Consider the following 23,484-nt stretch of genomic DNA (forward strand, 5'->3'; position numbering starts at 1 on the left):
TCGATGCTTAAACTGTTTAATTCAACCTATAACAATGTTACTGTCATTTATTTATTTATTTAATTATTTTTTGTAAAATATAGTGCTGATTTTTAATTTTGACTTGAGTATGAAGCTGAATTTTTTTTTTTTTTCACCAAATTTTGTGTTTGAGTTTTTTTTTTTTCCCAGCCCTTATTTGATATCCCCCCAAAAGCAAATTGTCTGCCCGACGGAGTCGTTGCTACTTTATTCGTTTCCAGAGTTCATAAGCTTCTACAGGGAAAAAAGGAATTCACATTCCTTGTCCCTTTCTTAATCTAGTCCATGTGGAAAAAAATAATAATCCATGCAATTTTTTTTTATTAGCTGCCCACAATCCTTTTCTGGATACGACACAGTAGCTTAGAAGCAGTGGAGTACGGTACAAAATAAAATGTGCTATCGTACAGTGCAGTCCAGTATAGTAGAGATCAAAGACAGACTGAAATCATAGTACACAAAGATGCAATTACAATTCTCTTTAAAATCTCAGGGATTTAATAGCATAGACAGCACAGATGTGCTTGAAGATAAAAACAGTCGAATCATGATTTTTTTGAGGGGGGTGGAGTAAAAGTAGATTAAACGTATGCCTACTAGAAGCATGTGTGTTTTTTAGCACAGGCAATGTAACACGATTCTGGTCAATTTCATCAAGATGCAGGCACGCAGATTCTGAGTTCTGTTGTGGTGGATGTCATCTGATTTCATTCATAAATATTACAACAAAATGCATTGAACGCTCTGAGTACCTGCAAAAATCAATTCACTGGATGCATTATTATCATCGTCTCTATTACTGGCATAGATTTTTAAAATCTTCCCACTGGTCGCAGCACAGCTATGGAGGGCCCAAGACACAAGAAATCAGTTGTCACATTTAAAGGGACCGAGAGGAGCTGCTCAAGTTGGCAGCAAATCGAGGCAGCTGCGTTCATGTCCATGACACAAAATGTCCCTTTTTTCTTTTAAACTCTTTGAGCACGGTCAACTACGTTTTCTATGGAAATGGGCAAAGAATAGTCTTGGCCAACTCTGGTTTGATCTTTAAGTTGCGAAAGTTTAAAAAAAAAAAAAGAAAAAATACATACTCTTGTTATAATGAGCATATGGCATTATTCGACCTCTTTGTGTATCAAAACAATATTGTGAACATGGCCGATCTCCAGTACTTACAAACTGCTTATGATTGATTAAAGCGTTTGCGATGTAAAATCGACCTGTACTACAAAGAGTATCAGAAGCGATGACAGAGATGATTTACATTTAGAAGTGGAATTGATTTGGATAAAACCATTTTAATTTTTTGATTACTGAAAAAATGGAAAAAGGTCGGAAACAAAGTTTTGGGGGTGATTTAAGAAGCGATTCTTATCTTTCGTTCAGTCATTTCTAGTCGTTGTAACGCGCATAAAAACAATATTCTGCGAGCCTTTCTAGATCAGACAGTTTGGCTGCCACTCAATAGGTTATCTGTTTCTTTTTTCTTTTTTTTTTAATGGCTGTCATTGAAAGAGTTAAATGTGCCACAGGGCGCCCACTTGCACGATTCTGTAAAATGCCAAAACTGGGCATGAAAATAGAGTGCAGAATGTTCAAATCTATTCTGTTCCTGGAAGGATTCAAATGCGGCAACTCCAACTTGATCACACTGCGTGGCATGAATCATCTTGTTTGAGTCTCTCTTTTGTCAAACTCTTGGAAATGGCTTGTCAATAGCTATCATGCAGTGTAAAAAAATACACCTTGTATAGCTTAGAGACTACAATGTGCTCATGATCATGTCAACCACTTGTGGCCGCTACTGCTTGTACTCCTCATTATTTATTTATTTCATGTTGGTTCTGCCAAAAATTGGACCGTTTCCTTCTTCATGATCACATTTGAAACATTTTGATGTTATGGTCTGTTTTGTCCAAATTGCAATAATTATTATTTCATCTTGGGTTCTCCCACTTCCTCCCACATTGTAAAATCATGCTTGCCAGGTTAAACTGACTGAGCTGATACTGAGCAGTTTTAAATGTGTGTGTTACGGCCCTGGGCTAGGGCCCACCTACAAGGCCACGCCCTTGTTGTATTGCAGTAACTCTTCCACCCTTTCGTTTGTAAAGTCAATGGACTTGTGCCTCATCACTGGCCTGATTTCCCGCTCGCTCCCCGTTGGTGGACTTCGTTCCTGCTCGTTACTCATGGACGTCCCAATCAACGAGCTCCACCTGTACAGCTGGGACCAATAAAAGGACCTCGGTCCAGCTGCTCAGGGCGGCTGGAACTTTAGAGTTCAGTTCGCCTGCGCCTGCGCCTGCGCCTGCGCCTGCGCCTGCGCCTGCGCCTGCGCCTGCGCCTGCGCCTGCGCCTGCGCCTGCGCCTGCGCCTGCGCCTGCGCCTGCGCCTGCGCCTGCGCCTGCGCTGCGAACTGAACTCTAAAGTTCCAGCCGCCCTGAGCAGCTGGACCGAGGTCCTTTTATTGGTCCCAGCTGCACAGGTGGAGCTCGTTGATTGGGACGTCCATGAGTAACGAGCAGGAACGAAGTCCACCAATGGGGAACGAGCGGGAAAGCAGTCCACCAATGGGGAACGAGCGCTTGGTTGGACTTTTGTGAATTTTCGAGACACTTGCTTTTGTTACTTGTACACATTTGTGAACTTGGGTTCATACTGTTTGGTTGAGATCATTTGTTTGACCCCTACCTCTTTTCTTTACTATAAATAAATTGTAAACTCTCTCCACACCATTTAACAGCTTGGTTTATGTTACTTCCCTCCTTCGCTAGCAGAGCCGGTCGTAACATATTAGGGGCTCGTCCGGGATCTACTTTTCCAAATCATACACCATTTCCCGGCGTTGGAGTAAGGGAAGAGTTGCAATTGTTTTTTTAAAGTGTAGGTAATTTGGCTCATTCGTGCAATTAGGTAAAGATGGCAACGTTTAGTGTCTTAGATTTTGTTGCCAATCCGTCAATGCAGGTCCTGGAGATGTGCAAGAAATCTCATTTACTCAGTATTGTTGAACATTTTAAGTTGCAGATTCCAAAACAACTCCGAAAGGATGACCTCCGCATGCACATTCGGGATAGGTTGGTGGAAATAGGCCTGCTGGTTTTTCCAGTTGAAGACCTCTCTCCAAAGCCCAATCCAGGGTTCGTGACACCTCCCAGGGAAGGAGAGAGACACCTCCTGGGTCTCTCCCTAACTGAGGGTGCGGCGTCGGAGGGCGATGAACGGCCTTGATCAACCGTACAGTCACTCTCGTGGAGACCCCCTCTTGACCCCTCATTCTCCTGGCTCGGCTACTGAGGCGAAGCTGAAAGTTCGTCTAGCACGCCTCAAATTGGAAGCTGAGGAAAGGGAGAGTGCCCGGAAAGCCCATGTGGAATTGGAGGTTCGTAAAATGGAGATTGAGGCAGACAAAGCTGTAAAACTCAAGCGGCTGGAGCTCGAAGCTCAGCGCAACATGCCGAGCCCTGGCCTTGGGGCAGGCCGGTCTTCCACCTTCCAGACCCTCAACCCCGTTTATGTAAATAAATGCATTCCTCTTATGCCTAAATTACAAGAATATGAGATTGCATATTTCTCAGCGTTTGAGAGAATCGCGATGGCTTTACAGTGGCCACGTGATGTTTGGCCGATTCTTTTACAATCCGAAATGTCTGGAAAAGCACAGGAAGTAATTGCGGCCTTGCCCCTTGAAGAAAGTTTATGTTACGATACCGTCAAAACTGCCATCTTGCGTGCTTACCAGTTAGTGCCTGAGGCATACAGACAAAAATTTCGAAGTCTTAGAAAAGCCCCAAACCGCACTTATGTTGAATTTGCTCGGGAAAAGAAAATTCTTTTTGATAAATGGTGTGCATCTGTGCAAGCTGCAACATTTTCAGCTGTTCGGGAACTAATGTTGTTGGAGGACTTTAAGAGCAATCTCCCAGAGCGTGTTGTTGTCTACTTAAATGAGCAAAAAGTGAACAGTCTTTCTGGAGCTGCTGTTTTAGCTGATGAATTTGTATTAACCCACAGAAATGTCTTTACCAATCCTGTAAAAAGTTCCCATCTACCCCCACCTATGAGCACTTCGCCTCCTAAACTCACCTCGTTTTATCACAGACTACCGCAAAGTTAACTCCGTTACCATCGCTGACTCGTACCCCATGCCCCGTATGGAAGACTGTATTGATAACCTCGGGTTTGCCAGGTTTGTTACTAAATTAGACTTATTGAAAGGTTACTGGCAAGTGCCACTAACTGAACGTGCATCTGAAATATCTGCGTTTGTTACGCCTGACTACTTTTTACAATACACTGTTATGGCCTTTGGGATGTGCAATGCACCGGCCACCTTCCAGCGGTTAGTAAATCTAGTTCTACATGATCTTCCCAACTGTAGTGCATATCTAGATGATCTAATAGTATACTCCACGACTTGGGAAGATCACCTTAACATACTCAGACAAGTTTTTAGTCGACTAGCCAATGCCTCCCTCACGCTTAATCTGGCCAAGTGTGAGTTTGGAAAAGCTACTGTAACCTATTTGGGGCGTGAAGTTGGCCAAGGCCAAGTACGTCCCATAGACGCCAAGGTTGCAGCGATAATTGAGTATCCTGCTCCTTCCACTCGCCGTGAGTTGCGCCGTTTCCTTGGCATGGCTGGATATTACAGAAGCTTTTGCCGCAACTTTTCCACTGTAGTTCTACCACTTTGGATCATGCGGACGAAATTCATTTGTAAAAATTAATGCAATAAAACACATTTTCCCAAGCATCATTATCACTTGTAATGAGAAACAATTTGGAAATGCTGTACACTCATAACCCATCGAGTTTCTTTCTTATTAAACACATGTTTTGTTATGGACGTTCCTACATTGGTCATTTGACTATTTTTTTTACTCGGCTTGTATAATATTCATCAACGACATGAATTATATTTTATGAAAGTAAAGTTTTCAATCGATCTGAATCATTAGTTTAAATGGGACATTGATTATTATGGAACCTGTCGTTTCTGCCATGTCAATAAGTGTGAAATTAAACAACCAAATATATTATGTGAACGAACTGTTCCGAATATCTTGTTTGTACCAGCGAGACCTCATTATAATGATAAGTAGCCCCCGCATGATTTGCCGGCAGGCTGGGTGAAGATCCGCCAGGCAGGGTGTTTCAGTTTTGCATCATGGTTGTACAACAGCAGCCATGTTTGATGACAAGCGACTCGGGCAACTACAATGATTTCATGTGTAGCCACTTCCACCGTCCTCATGTGCATTGTGGCCTCTCTCGCTTCTGTCACAGCTGTCTGCTCGTATCGCATTAAGTCAGGCCACAACACAGACAGAAAAACACGCGCGCAGAGACACACACCATCACAAACAGGATGTGACATACTGAACTAATGATTAGTTGTCTCGTTTCCTTCTACAAGATTGTATGTGTAATTGGCATGAAATGGCTCTTGTCTAATGATGAAGCCTATTTTCTGCAGTGGGTTACGGTTTGTCTTCACAAATCCGTGTGAACAAAAGACAACATTTTGCGTTTTACGTCGATTTCTTTCCACATTTTGCATCGCTTTTAGTGCAACCTGTCAAAAATGTATGGGCATTGGCAATGAAGTCCATTAAACAGCTGTTATGTAACAGGAGTTGGAGAAAAATACGGTGTATTCTGTAATTGAGGACAGAGCAGGATTCGGACGGCATTCGAGCCAATTACAAAGTTTATTTGTACTTACCAAGTTAAAAAAATGTCTTGTGTTTAATATTTTTTAGTAATTTGGCATTTAACATACTATGTCTCAAAGCTATACATGTGGCTTCGTAAAGTTTGTCTAATTTGTCATTATAATAACAGAATTAATACAGTTGTGTGCCGCGAGTCACGTGACCAGCACCCAAGAATGTTGAGGAATCACCCCGAAAAAAAAAAATGTCCAAAGTATCAGCACAAATTTTTAATCCAAAAACTGCCGTGAAGTTACGTAAACAAAGTAACAACTGAAAATTACCTAATTCAGGGGAAAAAAAAAAAAAAAGAACTATATATATCACAAAACAACTCATGAGGCATGGACCGCATGGCAGGAGAAAAAAGCAGCACCGTGGCAAGACACAGTGTGCACATCGAGCAATCTTCTGACACATGACAGCAAAGAAGCAGGTTAGTTAAAATAGTCTGCCTTCAAACTGATGTGGCTCAGGAGTGAGGGTGAGTCTCTGCCTCGAGTTTGGCCCCGCCTCCTCCCACGCTCCAGCCCTGCTGGGAGGGACAGGAGAGCACAGCAGAGCAGGGAGGGGAGGAGCAGGCGGGGAAAAAAATCCTAATGATAAAATCCAAGATAACATCAAAATGGAAAAGAGAAAATACCTCTTTATCGAGCTAAAGGATAGAATGAGATCTTCTTCGTTTATCACACGCTCATACACATGCCCCAGCAAACAGAGTTTATATTTTAATTACCAATGATTTCAATCACTCAACAAAATCTTGTTACATTTAGCAATAAATTATAGTACCAGGCCCAGTCAGACTATTTACAATACTCATATTGAGTATATTTACAAAGTACGTTATACCTAAGCCATCGTTTAAGTGAAAAAAGTGTTATTCTTAACGTCCAGCTCACTCCATAGATCAACCTCAGACGTTTCTTTTAGAGTGGTGCGGACATGCCGTTTTCTCAAAATGTTTACTCTCTTAGATTGTATTTAACTTCTTTGTTCGTAAATGTTTATTGAATATTATCTGCTTTGCAAATTACTTGAAGCGCATAGAAGTTGATTGGATCCTCTGATTTGAGTTTTTTTTGTAGTGTAATTGAATTGATTGACTAAATAAATAGAAAGAGTAGCTATACATAGATTGAAAAAAAAATTATTGAAAATGGTCAGCCAAACAATTTATTCCAATTTTCTTATTTTTTTTGTCAGCGTGAGAAAGCACCTCAGACTGTCTAGTTATAGTTTAGTTTCACAATATGACTGCAAAGCACGTTTTTGTGTTGTTTTTCACAACTTTCCATATCAGTTTATACCGCAGTTTCAAAATCACTGCTGTATTTGATGGATATGCTCACTGACGTTGAAATAATGATGCAGCCTTTACATTCACTTTTATGTACCTATTTATTTCTTGAAAAAAGATTACCATGGTTGCAAAGAATGTTTTCACTGTTGCACTCATCACTTGAGGGAAGTGACACGACGGTGTGTACTTGATAGACGATACAATCACACTCCATATTTCCGGTGCGGCTGTCTGGCCCCCGCATGGACATATTGCAGCGATGATAAAGGAATATTAAAAGTCATACAGCTCCTTCTTCCGACGAATCCTTGCTCAGACTGTCTGTCTACACAGCCATCAAATCAGCCCTCTGCGCGCACACACAAACATGCATGCAAAATTGTCAACATACACACACGTGCACTTAACAGGGATAAGTGAGTTATTGATTTGGGAAGTCGTAAGAGGGCGTTAGGGGGGATGTTTCTAGACTTATTGCCAATGCTCGCTTTTCATTCCTGCATTCCTGTCCAGGTCTTCGGGAACAGTATTTATTTTTCTTTCATTCAAAATAAAAGTCCAAACCCTTTGTTGTTGTTGTAGGCTGGATTATTCATATGTAAATAATATATATATATATATATATATATACATACCCCAGGAAAGCTACTGGACCCGACGGAATACCAGGCAAGGTCCTCAGAGCATGTGCCCACCAACTGTCACATGTTTTCTGCAGGATCTTCAACCGCTCCCTGGCTCAGGCAGTCATCCCCTCCTGCTTGAAAACTTCCACCATTATTCCTGTCCCCAAAAAGTCACCAGCCGTCCACCTGAATGACTACCGTCCTGTTGCTCTCACACCAGTCATTATGAAGTGCTTCGAGAGGCTGGTTCTCCAGCACATCAGGGACTGCCTTCCTCCCACTCTGGACCCCTACCAGTTTGCATACCGGGCTAACAGATCCACTGAGGACGCCATCGACACTGCTCTGCATGTTGTGCTGGGCCACCTGGAACGACAGCAGAGCTATGCAAGGATGCTCTTTGTGGACTACAGCTCGGCATTCAACACGATCATCCCAGACATCCTCGTCGCCAAACTGGACACTCTCGGCCTCCCTGCCCTCACACGCATCTGGATTAAGGACTTTCTGACCAACAGACCCCAGACTGTGTTGCTCGGCCCCTACACGTCCTCCACCCTCATGCTGAGCACCGGTTCCCCCCAAGGATGCGTGCTGAGCCCTCTCCTGTACGCCCTCTACACCTACGACTGCAGCCCGGCCCACGGCAACAACACCATCGTCAAGTTTGCTGACGACACGACAGTGGTCGGTCTGATCTCGGAAGGTGACGAGACAGCCTACAGAGAGGAGGTAAAGAGACTGACAACTTGGTGCAAGGACAACAGACTGCACCTTAACTCTGCTAAAACAAAGGAGATTGTCGTCGACTTCAGGAGGAACAAGACGCTGCCGCCCCCCCTCTGCATCGAAGGCGTGTGTGTGGAGAGGGTCCACACGTTCAAGTTCCTGGGAGTACAGATCTCCGATGACCTTTCTTGGACTCACAACACCACAGCAGTGGTAAAGAAGGTCCGCCAACGTCTGCACTTCCTGAGAGTCCTCAGGAAATTCAACCTGGACAGGAAGCTGCTGCTGGCCTTCTACCACTCGTCCATCGAGAGCCTGCTGACGTACTGTGTCTCCACCTGGTACAGCGGCTGCACTGAGGCGGACAGAGTGAGGCTCCAGAGGACAGTCAAAACAGCGCAAAGGATTATTGGCTGCCCTCTCCCCCCACTGTCGGACATCTACACCGCCCGGTGCCTCAGAAGGGCTCTCAACATCGTCAATGACAATACCCACCCAAACTCACACCTGTTCGACCTGTTGCCCTCTGGCAGGCGCTACAGATGCATCAAATCAAGGACCAATAGACTGAGAAACAGTTTCTTTCCGAGAGCCATCTCCATACTGAACTCTCACACACACACGAGACCACCCTAACCTCGCAAAACAGCATTGTGATGTGTTTCTATATGCCCTATTCAGTACTGAATTCCATTGCACTGTCTTCTTTATTTATCTAATTTATATATTTGTCTGTATTATTGTTGTATTGCACTGGAGAGGGGAGCCCTCTAATCTCGTTGCACACTTGAGTACAATGACAATAAAGGGATTTCTATTCTATTCTATTCTATTCTATATATATATATATATATATATATATATATATATATTACTGTAGAGGGGCAAGGTGGGTTGTTGCCAGAGAAGATGTTGGTGTCATGAAAGTAGATGGAATGGAATTTCCATGACTGTGCGATGTTTGTATAAGAAAATGGCTTGTTCTCATCTGACAGGATTAACTCTGAGTTGATTAGGGGTGCAACGATACACAAAATTCACGGTTCGGTTCGGTTCGATACATTAGTGTCACGGTTCGGTATTTTTTCGATACAATTTATAGTTTATTGAAGCTATTTACATTTGTTTAAACTCAAAAGCACACACTTCATTTAATTAAATCTATTTTAGCAACACCTGACTCATTTTCTGTTGCGCGTACTTTGCAACATATTTAAAAAAACAGCACCATGAAAAAAAATAAGAATATTGTACGAATTCAAAATAAATTACCTGAGAAAGGACCCATCTTCTGTGGTGCATTCGGCAAAACAGTGAAAAAAAAAACCAAAACAGCTCAATCCTCAAAAAAATGTACTTTGAAAAAAAAAAATCTAGATTTCACTTTATGGGGTCTTTAATTTGTTGCTTATTTGTAATTTTATTCATTCTATTATGCATATTACAATATTGTTATCATATCGTGTACATATATTCACGTACAGTAGAGGTAGTGCTTTAAGGTGATCCTTATTTATCAACAAAAGTTACGCAATGTTGATTGGTGGTGAGGGGAAAAATGTCTTTTTTTTTTTTTTACAAAAAACTTTTGCCATATTTATGACATGAAATGTCCAGGTTGTTTGTCCTAACTTGTAACCATAGTGGGCTTTCTCTGTGCACAGGATTCTGGCAAAAGTGGGCTCCGACTTCGACCTGCGAACGCTGCGGGCTGTGAGAGTGCTGCGACCCCTCAAACTGGTGTCCGGAATCCCCAGTAAGTCACTCTTCAAATATTTTTACAAGGTTCAGTACGGTTGTTTGATTTGAGCACACATGGAAAAAGAGAAGTCATAATCATTGCAGGGTCTGTTTTGATTTCTACTTTGAGATTATTTTTTTCACACTGACATTCTCTTTAATAATATTCTTTAAATAATACATTAATGCAAAAGTATCAAGGCACAATTTCATTTTTTAAAATGTTTGTATGTTTCCCACCTTGTGGAATGAGGTTTTGCTCTGCTGTTTTTTTTTTTTTATCTTGCTAGTTTGTGGGTTTAATATTAGCATAATGCGGCCGAGACAGCATCTTGTCATTCATCAAGAGTCCATTTTAGATGGATGTGACGGAGAGAAGTTGGTCACTTTTCAAAATAAAATATTTTTCAGCCTTGAATAATATAAACCAAATAGTAATGCTAATTTTTTTTCTTTCATTTGTGCGGTCCACCGCAAAGTGGCCCGCGAACCGGAACCGGTCCGGGTCTGGTGTTTGGGGACCACTGCCATGAAGGCATTCATGGAGGAAGACAGTTGATCTTGTTCAACCTCAGAGCGCTCAAAAATCCTCATCTGGATGATTTCTACAGACAAGCTGCAGAAAGTTTTCCCAGAATATTCTTACGGATGTAAAGGGGTGACCTCCTTTATCAAACTCTGTGTTTATACATAATATACAGTACTGGTGTTTTCAAAGGATAAATAAAAAAACAAACAAACAACAACAAACAAAAATATTTTTCTTACCATTATCTTCCAAATTCAGGACTTGTATGGATCACAGGCAGGTGCCCCGATATTGTTTAATTAACATCCATTTCTGTGAGTGTACTTTTGAAGCAACACTCTGTTGTGTTTTTTTTTCCAGGCCTCCAAGTCGTGTTGAAGTCTATAATGAAAGCCATGGTGCCCTTGCTTCAGATCGGCCTGCTGCTTTTCTTTGCCATTGTCATGTTTGCCATCATCGGGGTGGAGTTTTACATGGGCAAATTCCACACCACCTGCTTCAACATCGAAACCGGTGAGGGAAAATGGCCGTGGTGTTTTTATAGCATATTGAATCTTTGCCAGGAAGTTTTTTTTTCTCTTTTACAGTATACGTCATTACATATTCATGCACATAAATTATTTAAAGCATCTTTATGTACATGTGACGGACTCTGTAGGAGCTCCAACAGCATATGCTTATAAGAAACATAAATTGGCACATAGCATCAATTTTGACAGGATTTTGTCACATCTTGATTTTGATTCATGACACCATATTATTCAGGCATTGATTGATAGATTCTGCTGCGGCTCATGATAGAACTCAACCCCAGACAGTGTAAAGGTGGTTGCACTCAATCTGTTTCTCTCCTGCATCAGAAATGTGTACCACTGATTACAGTCCCACTAAAACCTGACGCGGCATTTTGCAAGTGCATAGCAAGCGCTTTCGTTTATTGTATCCAGCAGCTCCTTTTATTCAAATAATTGAGATTGAAGGGTTGTAAAATAGGTCGGCTTTAACACACATACGGTGCAGAGTGTAAATTATATTGCAGGACACTTTTTTTTTATCTTGTCTATAAGTGAACTTGAAGGTACTTCACTTTGTCAAATGTACAGTACGCAGCAAAAAGTGTTCTGTGAAATGAAACCATCCCTGAGCAGCAGTGGGCAACAACTGCGTCCGGCCCGGGGACAGAATCACGGTGTTGTGTCAGCACCTTCGCTAGTGGAAATTAACATCGCATGTCTTGTTTAAATTTAGTGTGGGTAATAAATGGAGATTTTTTTTTTATATGAGTGCAACACTAAGTTCAATTAGAGTTTGAACTGAAGTCCATTTTTCTGTGCTTCAAAATACAAGATTGCTGATTGTGTGTTGCCGCTGCTGTGTGTTATTATAATATTTGCCTGTTAAGGTGGGTCGGAAGGTACAGAGGTAGTTTTTTTTTTAACATACCTAGAACACATTTACAAAACAGATCACACAACCTGGTCCATTGGTGGAGCCGAATACACGGGTTGTACGCCATGAGTGCCTGGGCCACTTTAGCTGAGGTAGGAAAGGAGAGGGGAACCACTTCCGGACATCCTGTGGTCCTTTCTACCGTGGCGATCGCTCCTGAGACTCGGCCAGATGAACTTGACCCCCACCAGAAGCCTTTCATTCATTAATTGAAGAATAAAAGATCATAATTACCATAATTGAATAAGAATAAGACCGGAGGGTCGAGGCCGGAACGGTACAGAGATTGCGGCAGGAGAGCAGGGGACTGACCAGCAAACAAGGGTCAAGTGCCCCGCTCTGAAACTGTGGAAGGGTTTAGGTACGTAACCTCTATGTATTTTTCACCGAAAAACCTCATGACTTCCTTGCGCATTGTTTTTGTTGATAAAACGAGCTTTGAATGTACTGCACATCTACAGATTTGCTGAGGAGCATCTAATTTAAAAAGTGCTTTCAAGATATCTAAAGACGCATGTATCAAAACCACTGATGCTCTCCCGGGGGAGTTTATTGCATGAATGTAAGATTTGTCTGAGTCCAGTGACTGGAAAAGCCCCTCAGAAACCGAAAATGGACCATTGTGTAATGTCGTGATAACAATTCTGACAGCACTCTCGGAGCACTGCTGGTGTCTTGAGTGAGTGTGGTGTTGTGTTCAGCAAGGGCTGTTGCCTAGGATGGCTGCAAGTCCTTTGAGTATGTGTGTGAGAGAGTTCAAAGTGGTGTGAGCAGTTGTGACGGCTGGCAATGTACATTATGTTGTTGAGTTATTTTCGTCGCAGAAGCCCAGCAGGATTTAATTGTGCAGCACTGGTAACAATGTTCTTTGAAAGGGCGGATGGGTGCTGTTTTCTCTTTCCATGTGTTGTTGAACTATCATAAAGAGATGTCCTAAGTCGTCAGATATACAACATTTAACATGGCCTGTATCGAAAAGTTGCCTGCAGTGTACGGTGCTTGTGAATCAATAGTGGTCAAACGCAGAGCACATAACCAACAAGATCTGCTTCATCTGCAGGAGCATTTCACTTTTGGCTTTGAGTCAACGTCTGTATTGTTTCAACATATTGTGATGATTGTTCTTACGAGCTAACACAAAGGTAGCGTGTGACATCATCAGCTATGCTGTTGCACCCTGAGGTATTTTTTGGGAATCTCTGGGGAATTTCATCATCTCACTTTGGACACTGCCTGCTTCTCACCATTATGTGGACTTTAAAAGGAGAAGAAATACAAACATTGACTGGAATGTGGCGGTGGACTGCACCAGATTCCATATCAACTTCTACATGGCTAAAGTGTGGGACAAGACAACACAAAGGAGGTCTGGCATTGGATGATGACCATCCCTGTAATTCCCAAAGAGATGCCACCGCTGTGAAGGATGATGGCCGTGTTTTTAAAAAGGCTCAGTCGTAGGTCATCTCCACAAAAGAGCCCATGTACTGCATGCGTCTCATGAATGGCTTTACTCTTCGTTGTGATGTATCTAATCAAACCTTCGTCAACGTATTATGCACTGCATTTGTTGCACTTCAAATGACGTGGACAATTTTCAGCTGGTATTTTTGTTTTGTTGCACGATACTTAACTAATTTTTTTTTTTTTTAATCTCTCACTTGATCAATGTCCTGTATGAAAAAATTCAAACTAATATTTAAACTGATTTAAAAAAAAAAAAAAAATGAAAAGAAAAGGATTTTTGAGAAAACAAAAAAATATTAAACACAAAATTGCTCTAAAAACAAACTCAAACTAAATATTTTGAAAAAAAAAAATTAAATTATACCTATACTAATATAACCATGGTTTGGACACCCGTGGGCTAACTCAAGTTGAACTTATGCAAGTGGCTTCAAATTTTCTATTGTTTATTCCTGCTGCAGGGGTTGTATATCTAAATAAAAGACCATAATTACCATAATTTTGCATTATACACTGACCATCTACAACTTATGACATCTTATCACAATTTAATATTTTATGCTAATATGTTGGTAAATTCAGTTACTGGAGCTAAATGCAAGAGTTGAAATATTTGGAAGAGCTCTCAGTAGGAGATTCAAACAAATCTCTCGACGTGCTGCAATAATGAACGCACTGACAAAGTCAAATATCAAAATCCTTTTGAGGGCAGAATGCATGCTAGAACTCTTGTTTTTTTTTTTTTTTTCTGTCTGGTATTGTTGCTAAATCTTTTATATTATTGTTCAAACTGTTTTCTGCATCTATTTTCTACAGAGCAAAGATGAAATAGCCATCAGAAATACCAGTGTGAAATACAGCAAATGTACTTTGTAAAAGCAAATCGGGGACCTTTAGATGTTCCTGCATCGTCCTCGGGCACTAAGTCGGGCTGACACAGCATCTGTCAGTGGGAAGCAAAGGGCCCATTTTACAGGAGTGGCACTAGAGGCCTGTTGGCTGTGCAAAATGGCGCTGCACATCATTGTTAAAACTTGATCGAGGAAAGGAATGTTGGCCTAGGAAGCATCTGTTCGACTCAGCACATTCATTCTTCATCCTGGATTATTTGACGTGCACCTGCACAACCTTTAAATTGTCTCTCAGCATTTTCTGTGCAGTCCAGTGCAATTAAAACTTGAGCATGTCGGTAAGAAACTTTCGGAATGTGGTGATGTCACATTGGAATGTCGGGTCAGTTGGAAGCCGAGTCATGTATGCATGCTCGTTAACAGACACCTTTTAGTATATAAGATGCAGTGATCGTGCATTTTATGTTTGAGGAGGTTTTTGTTTGTCTCAGCAGAAAAAAAAAATCCTTGCTGTAGGAACATGCAATAACTAAAAAAATATATTGACGATACATGCGACAAACCACCTAAAGAAATCTAATAGAAAACTCATGTTGCTGATCAACATGGTGCTCTGCAAACTGCGAACATTCTACTTGAAGTCACTACTACATACTGAGTGGAAGGAACATATCAATAACACATCACTTCATCCTTTTCGTTGCCGATTCTTTCGAAATGTTGCACAATTGTGCACACGCTGCATCACAAAATAGCAGAAAAACTGGCAAATCCTGACTTTTGTGGGTCCCTGATGCGATTGTTTGGGAATTTGGATCATCTCCCCATCATGCATGGTGCACCTGACAGTTTGGTGGCTTAAAGTAGGCTAAACCTTACGCCTGATGCAACCACGTCTAACTTTTGGCACAGTGAGTGATTTTGGTGAATTTGATCGAGGTGCAGGCAGACAGATTGTAAACTCCGCTGACATGTGGTTTGGATGTCACTGTATTTCATTCAGAACTATGACATCATTGTTTACCAGACCCTATGAATCATTGCAGGAATCAATTTTTGAACACAATATTATCATTGTCATCATCATTATTATTATTATTATTATTATTATTATTATAGATTGTTAAAATCATTCCACTGACCGCGGTACAGCTGGGGCGGCTGACGGTGGGACCTGGAGGACGTGGGTTACATACCAGAAGAGCACATTGGATCTGGGTGGAAGGTGGTTTCCAAGTGCCCACTTTACAGATTTGCGACTTTATTTCGCCCATCCGTGGAGGTCTGCTTGCATTTCTTTATAAATGCACTTTGAGCACCTCGACCTGCGCAACAGGACTCCAGCAAATCCTTTAATTCTCCCCCCATGTCGAGAACTATCGGCACGCATCTCGTGCGACTCATTTGCAAGGAATGAGAGTAGCCGCTTCGATTGTTGGCAAATAATGTCAGCTGTTTTTACACCAAGAGCACTTTTTTTTGCATGCAGATATGAACACTAAAACTTGGTCTAGCCCACACCTTTAGATCACACCTCACACGCCAGACTGCCATTGGGTCCAAAAAAAGAGCCCATAGAGTAGGGACTAGCAGCTGGTGGCATGTGGCCCAGAATCACCCCACCCCCCAACCCCCCCGAATTAATGTGTTGTAGTTGTAATTCATATCACCATGTAGCATGAAATCGCAGACATGGCTTTGTTGTGCTTGAATTGGATCTTATACTGCGCTATACTACATGAGTGCGCCTGGTGATTCGGGGATTTGAATTAACATGCAGGACAAACGTTGATTTTTGGGTAAAAATGAACACAGTGATCTTTTTCACTTGGGGGTTTTCTGTTCAGCAGTTTTGTGCCATCCTTGAATAGTTTTTATGCCGAAGAGCCCTTTGCACTGGGAAAAACAAAATTCACAAGTGTGTGGTTAATTTTTGGATCGTTCAATCAATTTGTAGTTTTAGACTGGATCTTTTTTACATGACTTGGACATAAAATATATTAAGATACCAGGATGTACATTAGTTCATTAATTTAAAACTCATTCAATCCCCGCCATTTTCAAACCCACCTTTACCCTTCCATGTGAAAATATGTAAACGACATAAAAATATGCATCCAGGGTTGATTGCCTTGTTTTTAAAAGACATAAATATATGTCTTCTCTGGCAAAGAATGCCCCCCCCCTCAAAAAAAAAAAACAAGATACAAACAGACATGCACGGATTCAGGATTATAATTAACACCCACCAAACCGCCAAATTTGGGTTAAAATTCATTTTGGCGGATGCTGATAAAAACATTCTGGCCGGTGATGCATGAGGCAATCATGTCGGTTAAATTTACTCTACGCTATGTTTTGTTCTCTGTCATTTGTTCCCTTGGCAGTGTCTCCCACATTTCTAATGAAAACCGTGCCATAATGCTATGTAATGAGGTTTAATACGCACATTGGCGGCTTGCAGTGCTGGACCTGATATTTTGGGCGAACATGAACTCAAAGGAGTGTAATTATGCCTGATGAACATTTTTGGGACCGTGCTCATTCTGGTTTTGAACAACCGGTAATTTATGTTTAAGAGTGCCAGGTTTCGTTCGACGTCCAGGAGAAAACCCGTCTCAACACAAGCTTTCATTGGAAAGGGGATGAATATATGATTTGGCAGCCCGGGCCGTGGAGCCTCGCGCGGCCGCAGATTCATGGGGACATAGGTGGGTCTTTGTTTTGAGGTCGTCTCAAGATGAGGGCCGGGTTTAGTTCGATTGTGTGACTGAGCTCCTTTCTTACCTCAGCCTGGTTCATGCCTGAGCTTTTATTTGTGCTTGCACATTAAACACAAAAGTCCTGTTTTTGTTTTAATTTCTCTTTTAAAACACAGCATTTAAGCAAAAAGTTTTGAAGGAAATTGCCACTGAGTGGATGGCAAAATGAGAACATGCCAGTATTTTGACGAAAATAGCTGGCAGCAACAAATTGAAAAAATAATCAATACAATTCTAATGTCGTTTGCTTTGGGAACGGTGAACAAAATTTTGAATTACAAACAGAGACCTTAACTTTCTTAACATTTATGAACTGAACCTTGAAGTAGTTTGCATAGAATAGTAACTTTCAAAACACCGGCTGTGTGAGTCGAATGCAACAATAGCGAGAAACAAACAGAGCTGGTGTAAGGGAGGTCGGTAAAAACTGCTTAAAAACTAAATTATTCTGATTCGCTGGTAACTTTAGAAAGTCTCGAGCCATAATGCCTGGTGATCACAAAAGTTCATTTTGAATTTTTCCATGTTTAAAATAGCATTTTGAAGTGTCGAAGTTGCAGCACACTGATTGATATTTCAACGCACATTAACACCGTTACTGAGTGGTCTGGCGAGTGAACCACTCCACATTAGACTGTGTATATTAAACAGAAAAATATTTTTTTTTCACATCCAAAATTAAATTCAATATCAGTTTTTTTTTTTTTCTTTTGCCAGAGATATATTTGTATGCATTTTAAAATCCAGACAATCAATCCTACATGCATATTTTACACATGTTACATTGTACCACAAATATCTTCTTGAAACCACCGTATGATTAAGCTGATCAATGTTGGCGTCTGCAGACAAAAAAGGCTGAGATGTGTGTCGATGAAAATGCAGTTGTTGGCGCTTTCTGCCGCAACGTGATCTGTGCCACAGACAAACCTTTGAATTCACTGGTGGATCATTGTACAGGCCTTCAACCTGTGACCACACGCTCTGCAGTGATGGACAGAATGAGACTGCAGTACCACTCGGAAGGATAGGGTGAGCAGGGTCAATGGCGTTCACCGAGAAAAATCAGTTGAAGTGGGCTGAGCACTTACCAGAGATGGGTGCCTTTAGAGAGCTTAACTGATGATAACTCACGGTGTACAGCATTTCGGAGCTGGTGGAAGCCGCTAAGGAAAAGGACCTGTGGCCGCTTGGTTTGGACTGCGATGGCTCCATGTACAACTGAAGTAGCATTCGAGCGGGAAAAAAAAAACATTCTAAAAGATGTGCCCCTTTTTCATTCAGGTGAGAAAGCAGCAGAATGGCCTTGCGGTCTGGAGCCCCCAGCCAGGTTGTGTCCTAATGGGACCCGGTGCAGTGAATACTGGACCGGACCCAATTTTGGAATTACCAACTTCGACAACATCCTATTTGCCGTGCTTACGGTGTTCCAGTGCATCACGATGGAGGGCTGGGTCGACATCCTCTACAGCGTAAGTTGTCGTTCTCTTCCTTAGTAAATTGTATTTTAAGTCACGTGCAATATATAATGACTGGATGATTTTCTAGCATTGTGCCTGTGTGAAGCAACAACTTTCTGTCAAATTTCTAAATTTCAGAGAAATGAGTCACTCCTTTGTCCTTCGAATTCCAACGTTAAAGCTCTTTGATTGGTTACTTTGCATTACATTTTGTACAAAATCCAATTTGTCATATAATACAATACAACTTTATTGATACAGTGCATTTCATAGGGGCAATACGACAACCCCTATAAAAATCATTAGCAGGCTAATTTCCTCGTCAAATCCGCTTACCTTATTATATGATTTTTTTGGTGGTAAGTGAACACTAACCCTAACCCTGACTTGCCCTCTGATCTCTCAAGATAGTATACAGGGTGTTAGTCGTTTCTCGAATTCATGCTTGGTGCCAGTGGCCTCTTTGCTTTGGGATGTCACGTGACATTTTCAATGAGCTGTCCTTGTTTGACGTTGGCATTTTAGGATCAAAAGCTTCAAAATTAAAAATTCCTTAAAAGTCTTCATCCAACCATTCAAATGTTGGTACACCATTCAAATGGCAGAGCTTTTTTAGAAAGTCACACAATGATTATGTGCGGAATAGATGATTATATAAAGATATATCCCATATCATATGGAATATTCTTCCACCGGAAGTCACAGATGTATAACAGAAGGAACTTTATGGAGGTTTTCTGCCGAATTCATCATTTGAAATTTTTTCCACCACTGACTGCAAGATTGGCACACTGGTTCAGTGATTTTCAGCACAGGTGTCAGGGAGCCAGATCATTGACTGTATCCCGCGGAGGAAAATAATGTGCGACGACTCCATGTTTTAACAATCATGAGAAGCCTTTTTTTTTATTTTTTATAACAAATCTCTCCTTTAAAGTAAGTTGAAAAATAGTGCACAAACTATTATTTACTAGCTTCTGATTTCAAAAGTCATCATCCATAAATTTGTTGTGTGTGTGTGATAATATAAGGTGGTCATCCACTTATACAGGTTCAACGTCATGACGGCCCTCCGAGGCACACCGTAACTGCAATGTGGCCTGTGACTGAGTGAATGTGTCTCACTCTTTTCAAAGCTTCTGGTTGTGCCTCTCAGTAACTGATTTAGCGCTGCAGGTGTAAGCCGAGAAGGATACTAAAATAATCAGCTTTGAATAGGTATTGTTTAAAAGGCCAGTGCAAAAAAGCAAAGGAGATAGAGATGTAGCCATGCGGTTTATGTCGCTCATACGGACAATCTACCCAGCTAGACAAGTACTTTGTTCTTTTTCAGTGCGCCTCCCGACATTTACACAGTCGTGTGATCTAAAGAGGGGATTTGAGGTGAGAAAAACATACAGTCCAAGGAGAAAAATAAGAATAGCCAAGTAAGAAAGCCAAGGTAAAAGTAGCACAAATTACATAGTTTTTTTTTACGTTCACTTATCTCAATATTTTGTCGCACTTGGTTCCTCCCACATTCCAAAAACATGCATGGTAGATTGAGTGAACTCTCTAAATTGGCCCTAGGTATGATTTTGAGGGCAAGGGGTTGTTCGTCTTTGCGTTCCCTGCGTTTGGCAACCGGTTCAGGATGTGCCTCGCCTACTGTCTGGAGATAGCTGGGATAGGCTCCAGCGTGCCCGCGACCCTTGTGAGGAGAAGGGGAACAGATAATGGATGGATGGATGGATGTTGTTCTTGGCATTTTAACTCTTTTACTGCGGATAACGTTATCAAATCTGGTACATTTGTTGCTTCCTGACTATTTTCGCAGTTGAGAATCATAATCAATGCTAATTCATCCAATTTATTCATCATCCACACCGCTTATCTTACACAAGTTTCGAGGGGGTGGGGATGGGTGCTGGAGCCTATCCCAGCTGACTATGGCGAAAAGCCCCCCACACCTTGAATAGCCAGTCACAGGGCAGACATAGTCACCGTCACCAAGTGGGAACCGATCCCACGCCGATTCCACTAATTAGGCGATTGTACCACTACACCATCAGCGACTGCATTCAATTTATTCACATCCAAATACCTGTGCTTCTGCTTCATTTGTCTTTTTTTATTTGGCATCCTCTGTGGAGAATTATGACTAATAAACAAAAACAAAATAATAAAAATAACATTCGGAGCATTGTAGATAAATCATTGGAGGGGATTACAGGTGTGTTGGAGAATAAAAACACTGAGTAGAAAAATGCATGTAACAAGCAGTGTTTTAATTGGGTTGATACTCACCAGTACAAAGTACCAGAACTTTTCAATTTTAGCCTATATTTTTACAGCGTATGGGACTTCACTTGAGCCCCGAGTACCCTCTCATTTTTCTATTTCCCGCCTGGGTTTTTTTTATAAATTCTCGCGAGTTCAGTTTGTGGCGGAAAGAGGACGAATAGAATGTCGACATATTACAGCGAGTAGAAACTTTAAAATTATTTATTTATTTAGTTGAAAACAAGTTAAGTCCTAAATTCTGGCATATCTCCAAAGTGGCCATAGGAAAATTCGGACTGGTAAAGAAGACGTCATGTTCAACTTGCAAACGAGAAGCAGCTTCTGATTCACTTTTTTTGCCAACAATAATCGCATCGAAAAAAAAATAAATTCGTTCAGTTTTCTCAGACAGGAAGTTTTCGGTTATTTACGAACGAACGGCACTGGGCGTGGCTCACCAATCAAATTTGAATGGTGAGCCACGTCTTCATTGAACATCAGCTGATAAAGTCAAGTCACGCCATCATGTGATACTCTGAAGTAGGCAAAATACTGCTGCCGAAACCTGTCAGGTAAATTACCAAAAATGCCTAAAAAATAACTAACAAATTTAATCACAAATAGAGACAGGATGAAGTTTACAGTAAAAAAAAAAAAAAAAAATTACCTGGCAACAGTTGCGTGAAGGGAGCAGTGGCAGTTATATTTTTTTCCCACTTAAAGTACTAGCGATAAGCTTGCTTGAAAAAACAAAACAAAAAATAAACAACAACAACAGAAAACTATGGTGCTCAATGAAAATAGGCATTGCAACAAAAAGAAGAGGACATGGGGAAAAAGGACAATGCTAACAGCCTGTGAAGAAAAGAGCAAGGAGGCAGGCCAGGTAGACGATGAAACACATTGAATTGAAAGACACGCGCTTATTCCAGAAAGGAGGGTGGGTACGTTGTGTCGAAGCCTGAACTCAGAGTTAACTTGTGATGGAAAACTGATCAGAATCTGTTTAATCAACTCAAAGTATGCTCACACTCAGTCAAGCACATGGAACATCACAACAAAGAGACATCGGCAATGGAGCGGTTAAATGTTGATTCACCATGGCAACGGAGAGAAAAATGTCAGGTTATATTTCCGCCTTGAAATTAGAGGTGCTAAAGCGAGCAAATAGTGAGCCTCAAAATATATTCTGTAAATGAAAGAACAATGTTCTGGCAGCAAAGGAGAAGGAGAAACAGTGTGGGAGCAAAATTGTCACATTCTCATCAAGTTCATGATTATTTGCCAAAAACAATAAAGTTTATCAGTTTAAACATTAAATATGTCTTTGTAGTGTATTTAATTAAATATGGATTAAACATGATTTGCAAATCATTCTGTTCTGTTTTTATTTATATTTATCACAACATCCCAATGTCAGTGGAATTGGGGTTGTGATTATTAATTAATATTCATAATTATTGATTTATAAACCAAAATGTGACGAGAAAAAAATAGATCAGTCATGTATGTTCCCTTCCAATCTTTGAATGTCGCTACTGTTTATAAATGTTAATTATTTTTATTATTATTTATTATATTCTTAAACAAATTTCCTTGGCCGAGTGGTCTAAGGCGCCGCGTTCAGGACCCAGTCTCCCCAGGAGGCCTGGGTTCGAATCTCGAATTTCCCCATTGTGGGACTAATAAAGGCATTATTATTATTATTATTATTCTGCCTCATTTTTCCTTCCCATGAGTCACATTTTGAGCCACACTGCAAGCCATCTTTCCATTTCCTTCCTGTTCCATTCATTTCACCCCAAACATCTCCTGAAGCTTTTCCAGGCTCATTATGTTAAGCGCTTGCAAGCTCTCTCTGGTTGGATCTAGGACAGCATTTCCATTCTGTGATACGTTTCCTTTTTTTTTATTCTTACTATTTCCTTTCGGCTGCTTTTGACAAATATTTCATCCAATTCCATTCTGCAGGGGATTTATCACAGATTACCTCGTATTCCTCCTAACATGTAAGAAATTATTTTCTGCATATTTTTTACAATTCTTCTCTGCATTATTAGATCTCCCGGTTTCCCAATATATAAATAATCAAATCCAGCATTGAAGGAATAATTCATATATCATTGCAGCTACAGTATGATAGTCTATATATTGGCTCTGTTGGCTCCAGAATATGTTTTAATTCGTTAATTGAATTTAAAAAAATAACATTGATTTGGGGGCAATTCCAGCACGATACAGATCAGGAGTCCTCAATTTAAAAAGGTCTAGATCACAAAATGCTTTACAAGCCAATGTTCTGAGAATCTTAACGCGTAACATCAATTCTAATTAAGTCATTGCAAGTCAAGTTAATTTCTATAGCCCTTAATCACAAAAGAGTCTGAAAGAGCTTTACAAGCCCACATATGAAAAACATTAGCAACGTTCTCTGAGCGAAACCACCCAACCGAGCAAGCAAGAAATAAAAATTAAATAAATAAATAAAAAGAAACCTTGAAAAGGGACCCCAGATGGTTGGGATGGTGGCAGGGGATCTAGGACAACATGAGATCTATTTAATAA

At 40.9% G+C, this 23,484-nt stretch overlaps 1 protein-coding gene across 1 annotated transcript in view; it reads left to right on the top strand.

Annotated features, from left to right (window-relative positions):
• The window catches only part of cacna1bb (calcium voltage-gated channel subunit alpha1 Bb), a 152,235-nt gene that overhangs the window by 47,360 nt on the left and 81,391 nt on the right, over nt 1-23,484 (top strand). The window contains exons 6-8 of the mRNA XM_088281236.1: nt 10,064-10,155; nt 11,029-11,181; nt 18,482-18,669. Coding sequence (XP_088137362.1) covers nt 10,064-10,155; nt 11,029-11,181; nt 18,482-18,669 — 433 coding nt within the window. The remainder of the gene's footprint in view (nt 1-10,063; nt 10,156-11,028; nt 11,182-18,481; nt 18,670-23,484) is intronic.

Source organism: Idiotropiscis lumnitzeri, chromosome 18 (assembly GCF_059441095.1).
Source record: "Idiotropiscis lumnitzeri isolate Australia: NSW breed Sydney's pygmy pipehorse chromosome 18, RoL_Ilum_1.0, whole genome shotgun sequence".
In the NCBI taxonomy this organism is placed as follows: domain Eukaryota; kingdom Metazoa; phylum Chordata; class Actinopteri; order Syngnathiformes; family Syngnathidae; genus Idiotropiscis; species Idiotropiscis lumnitzeri.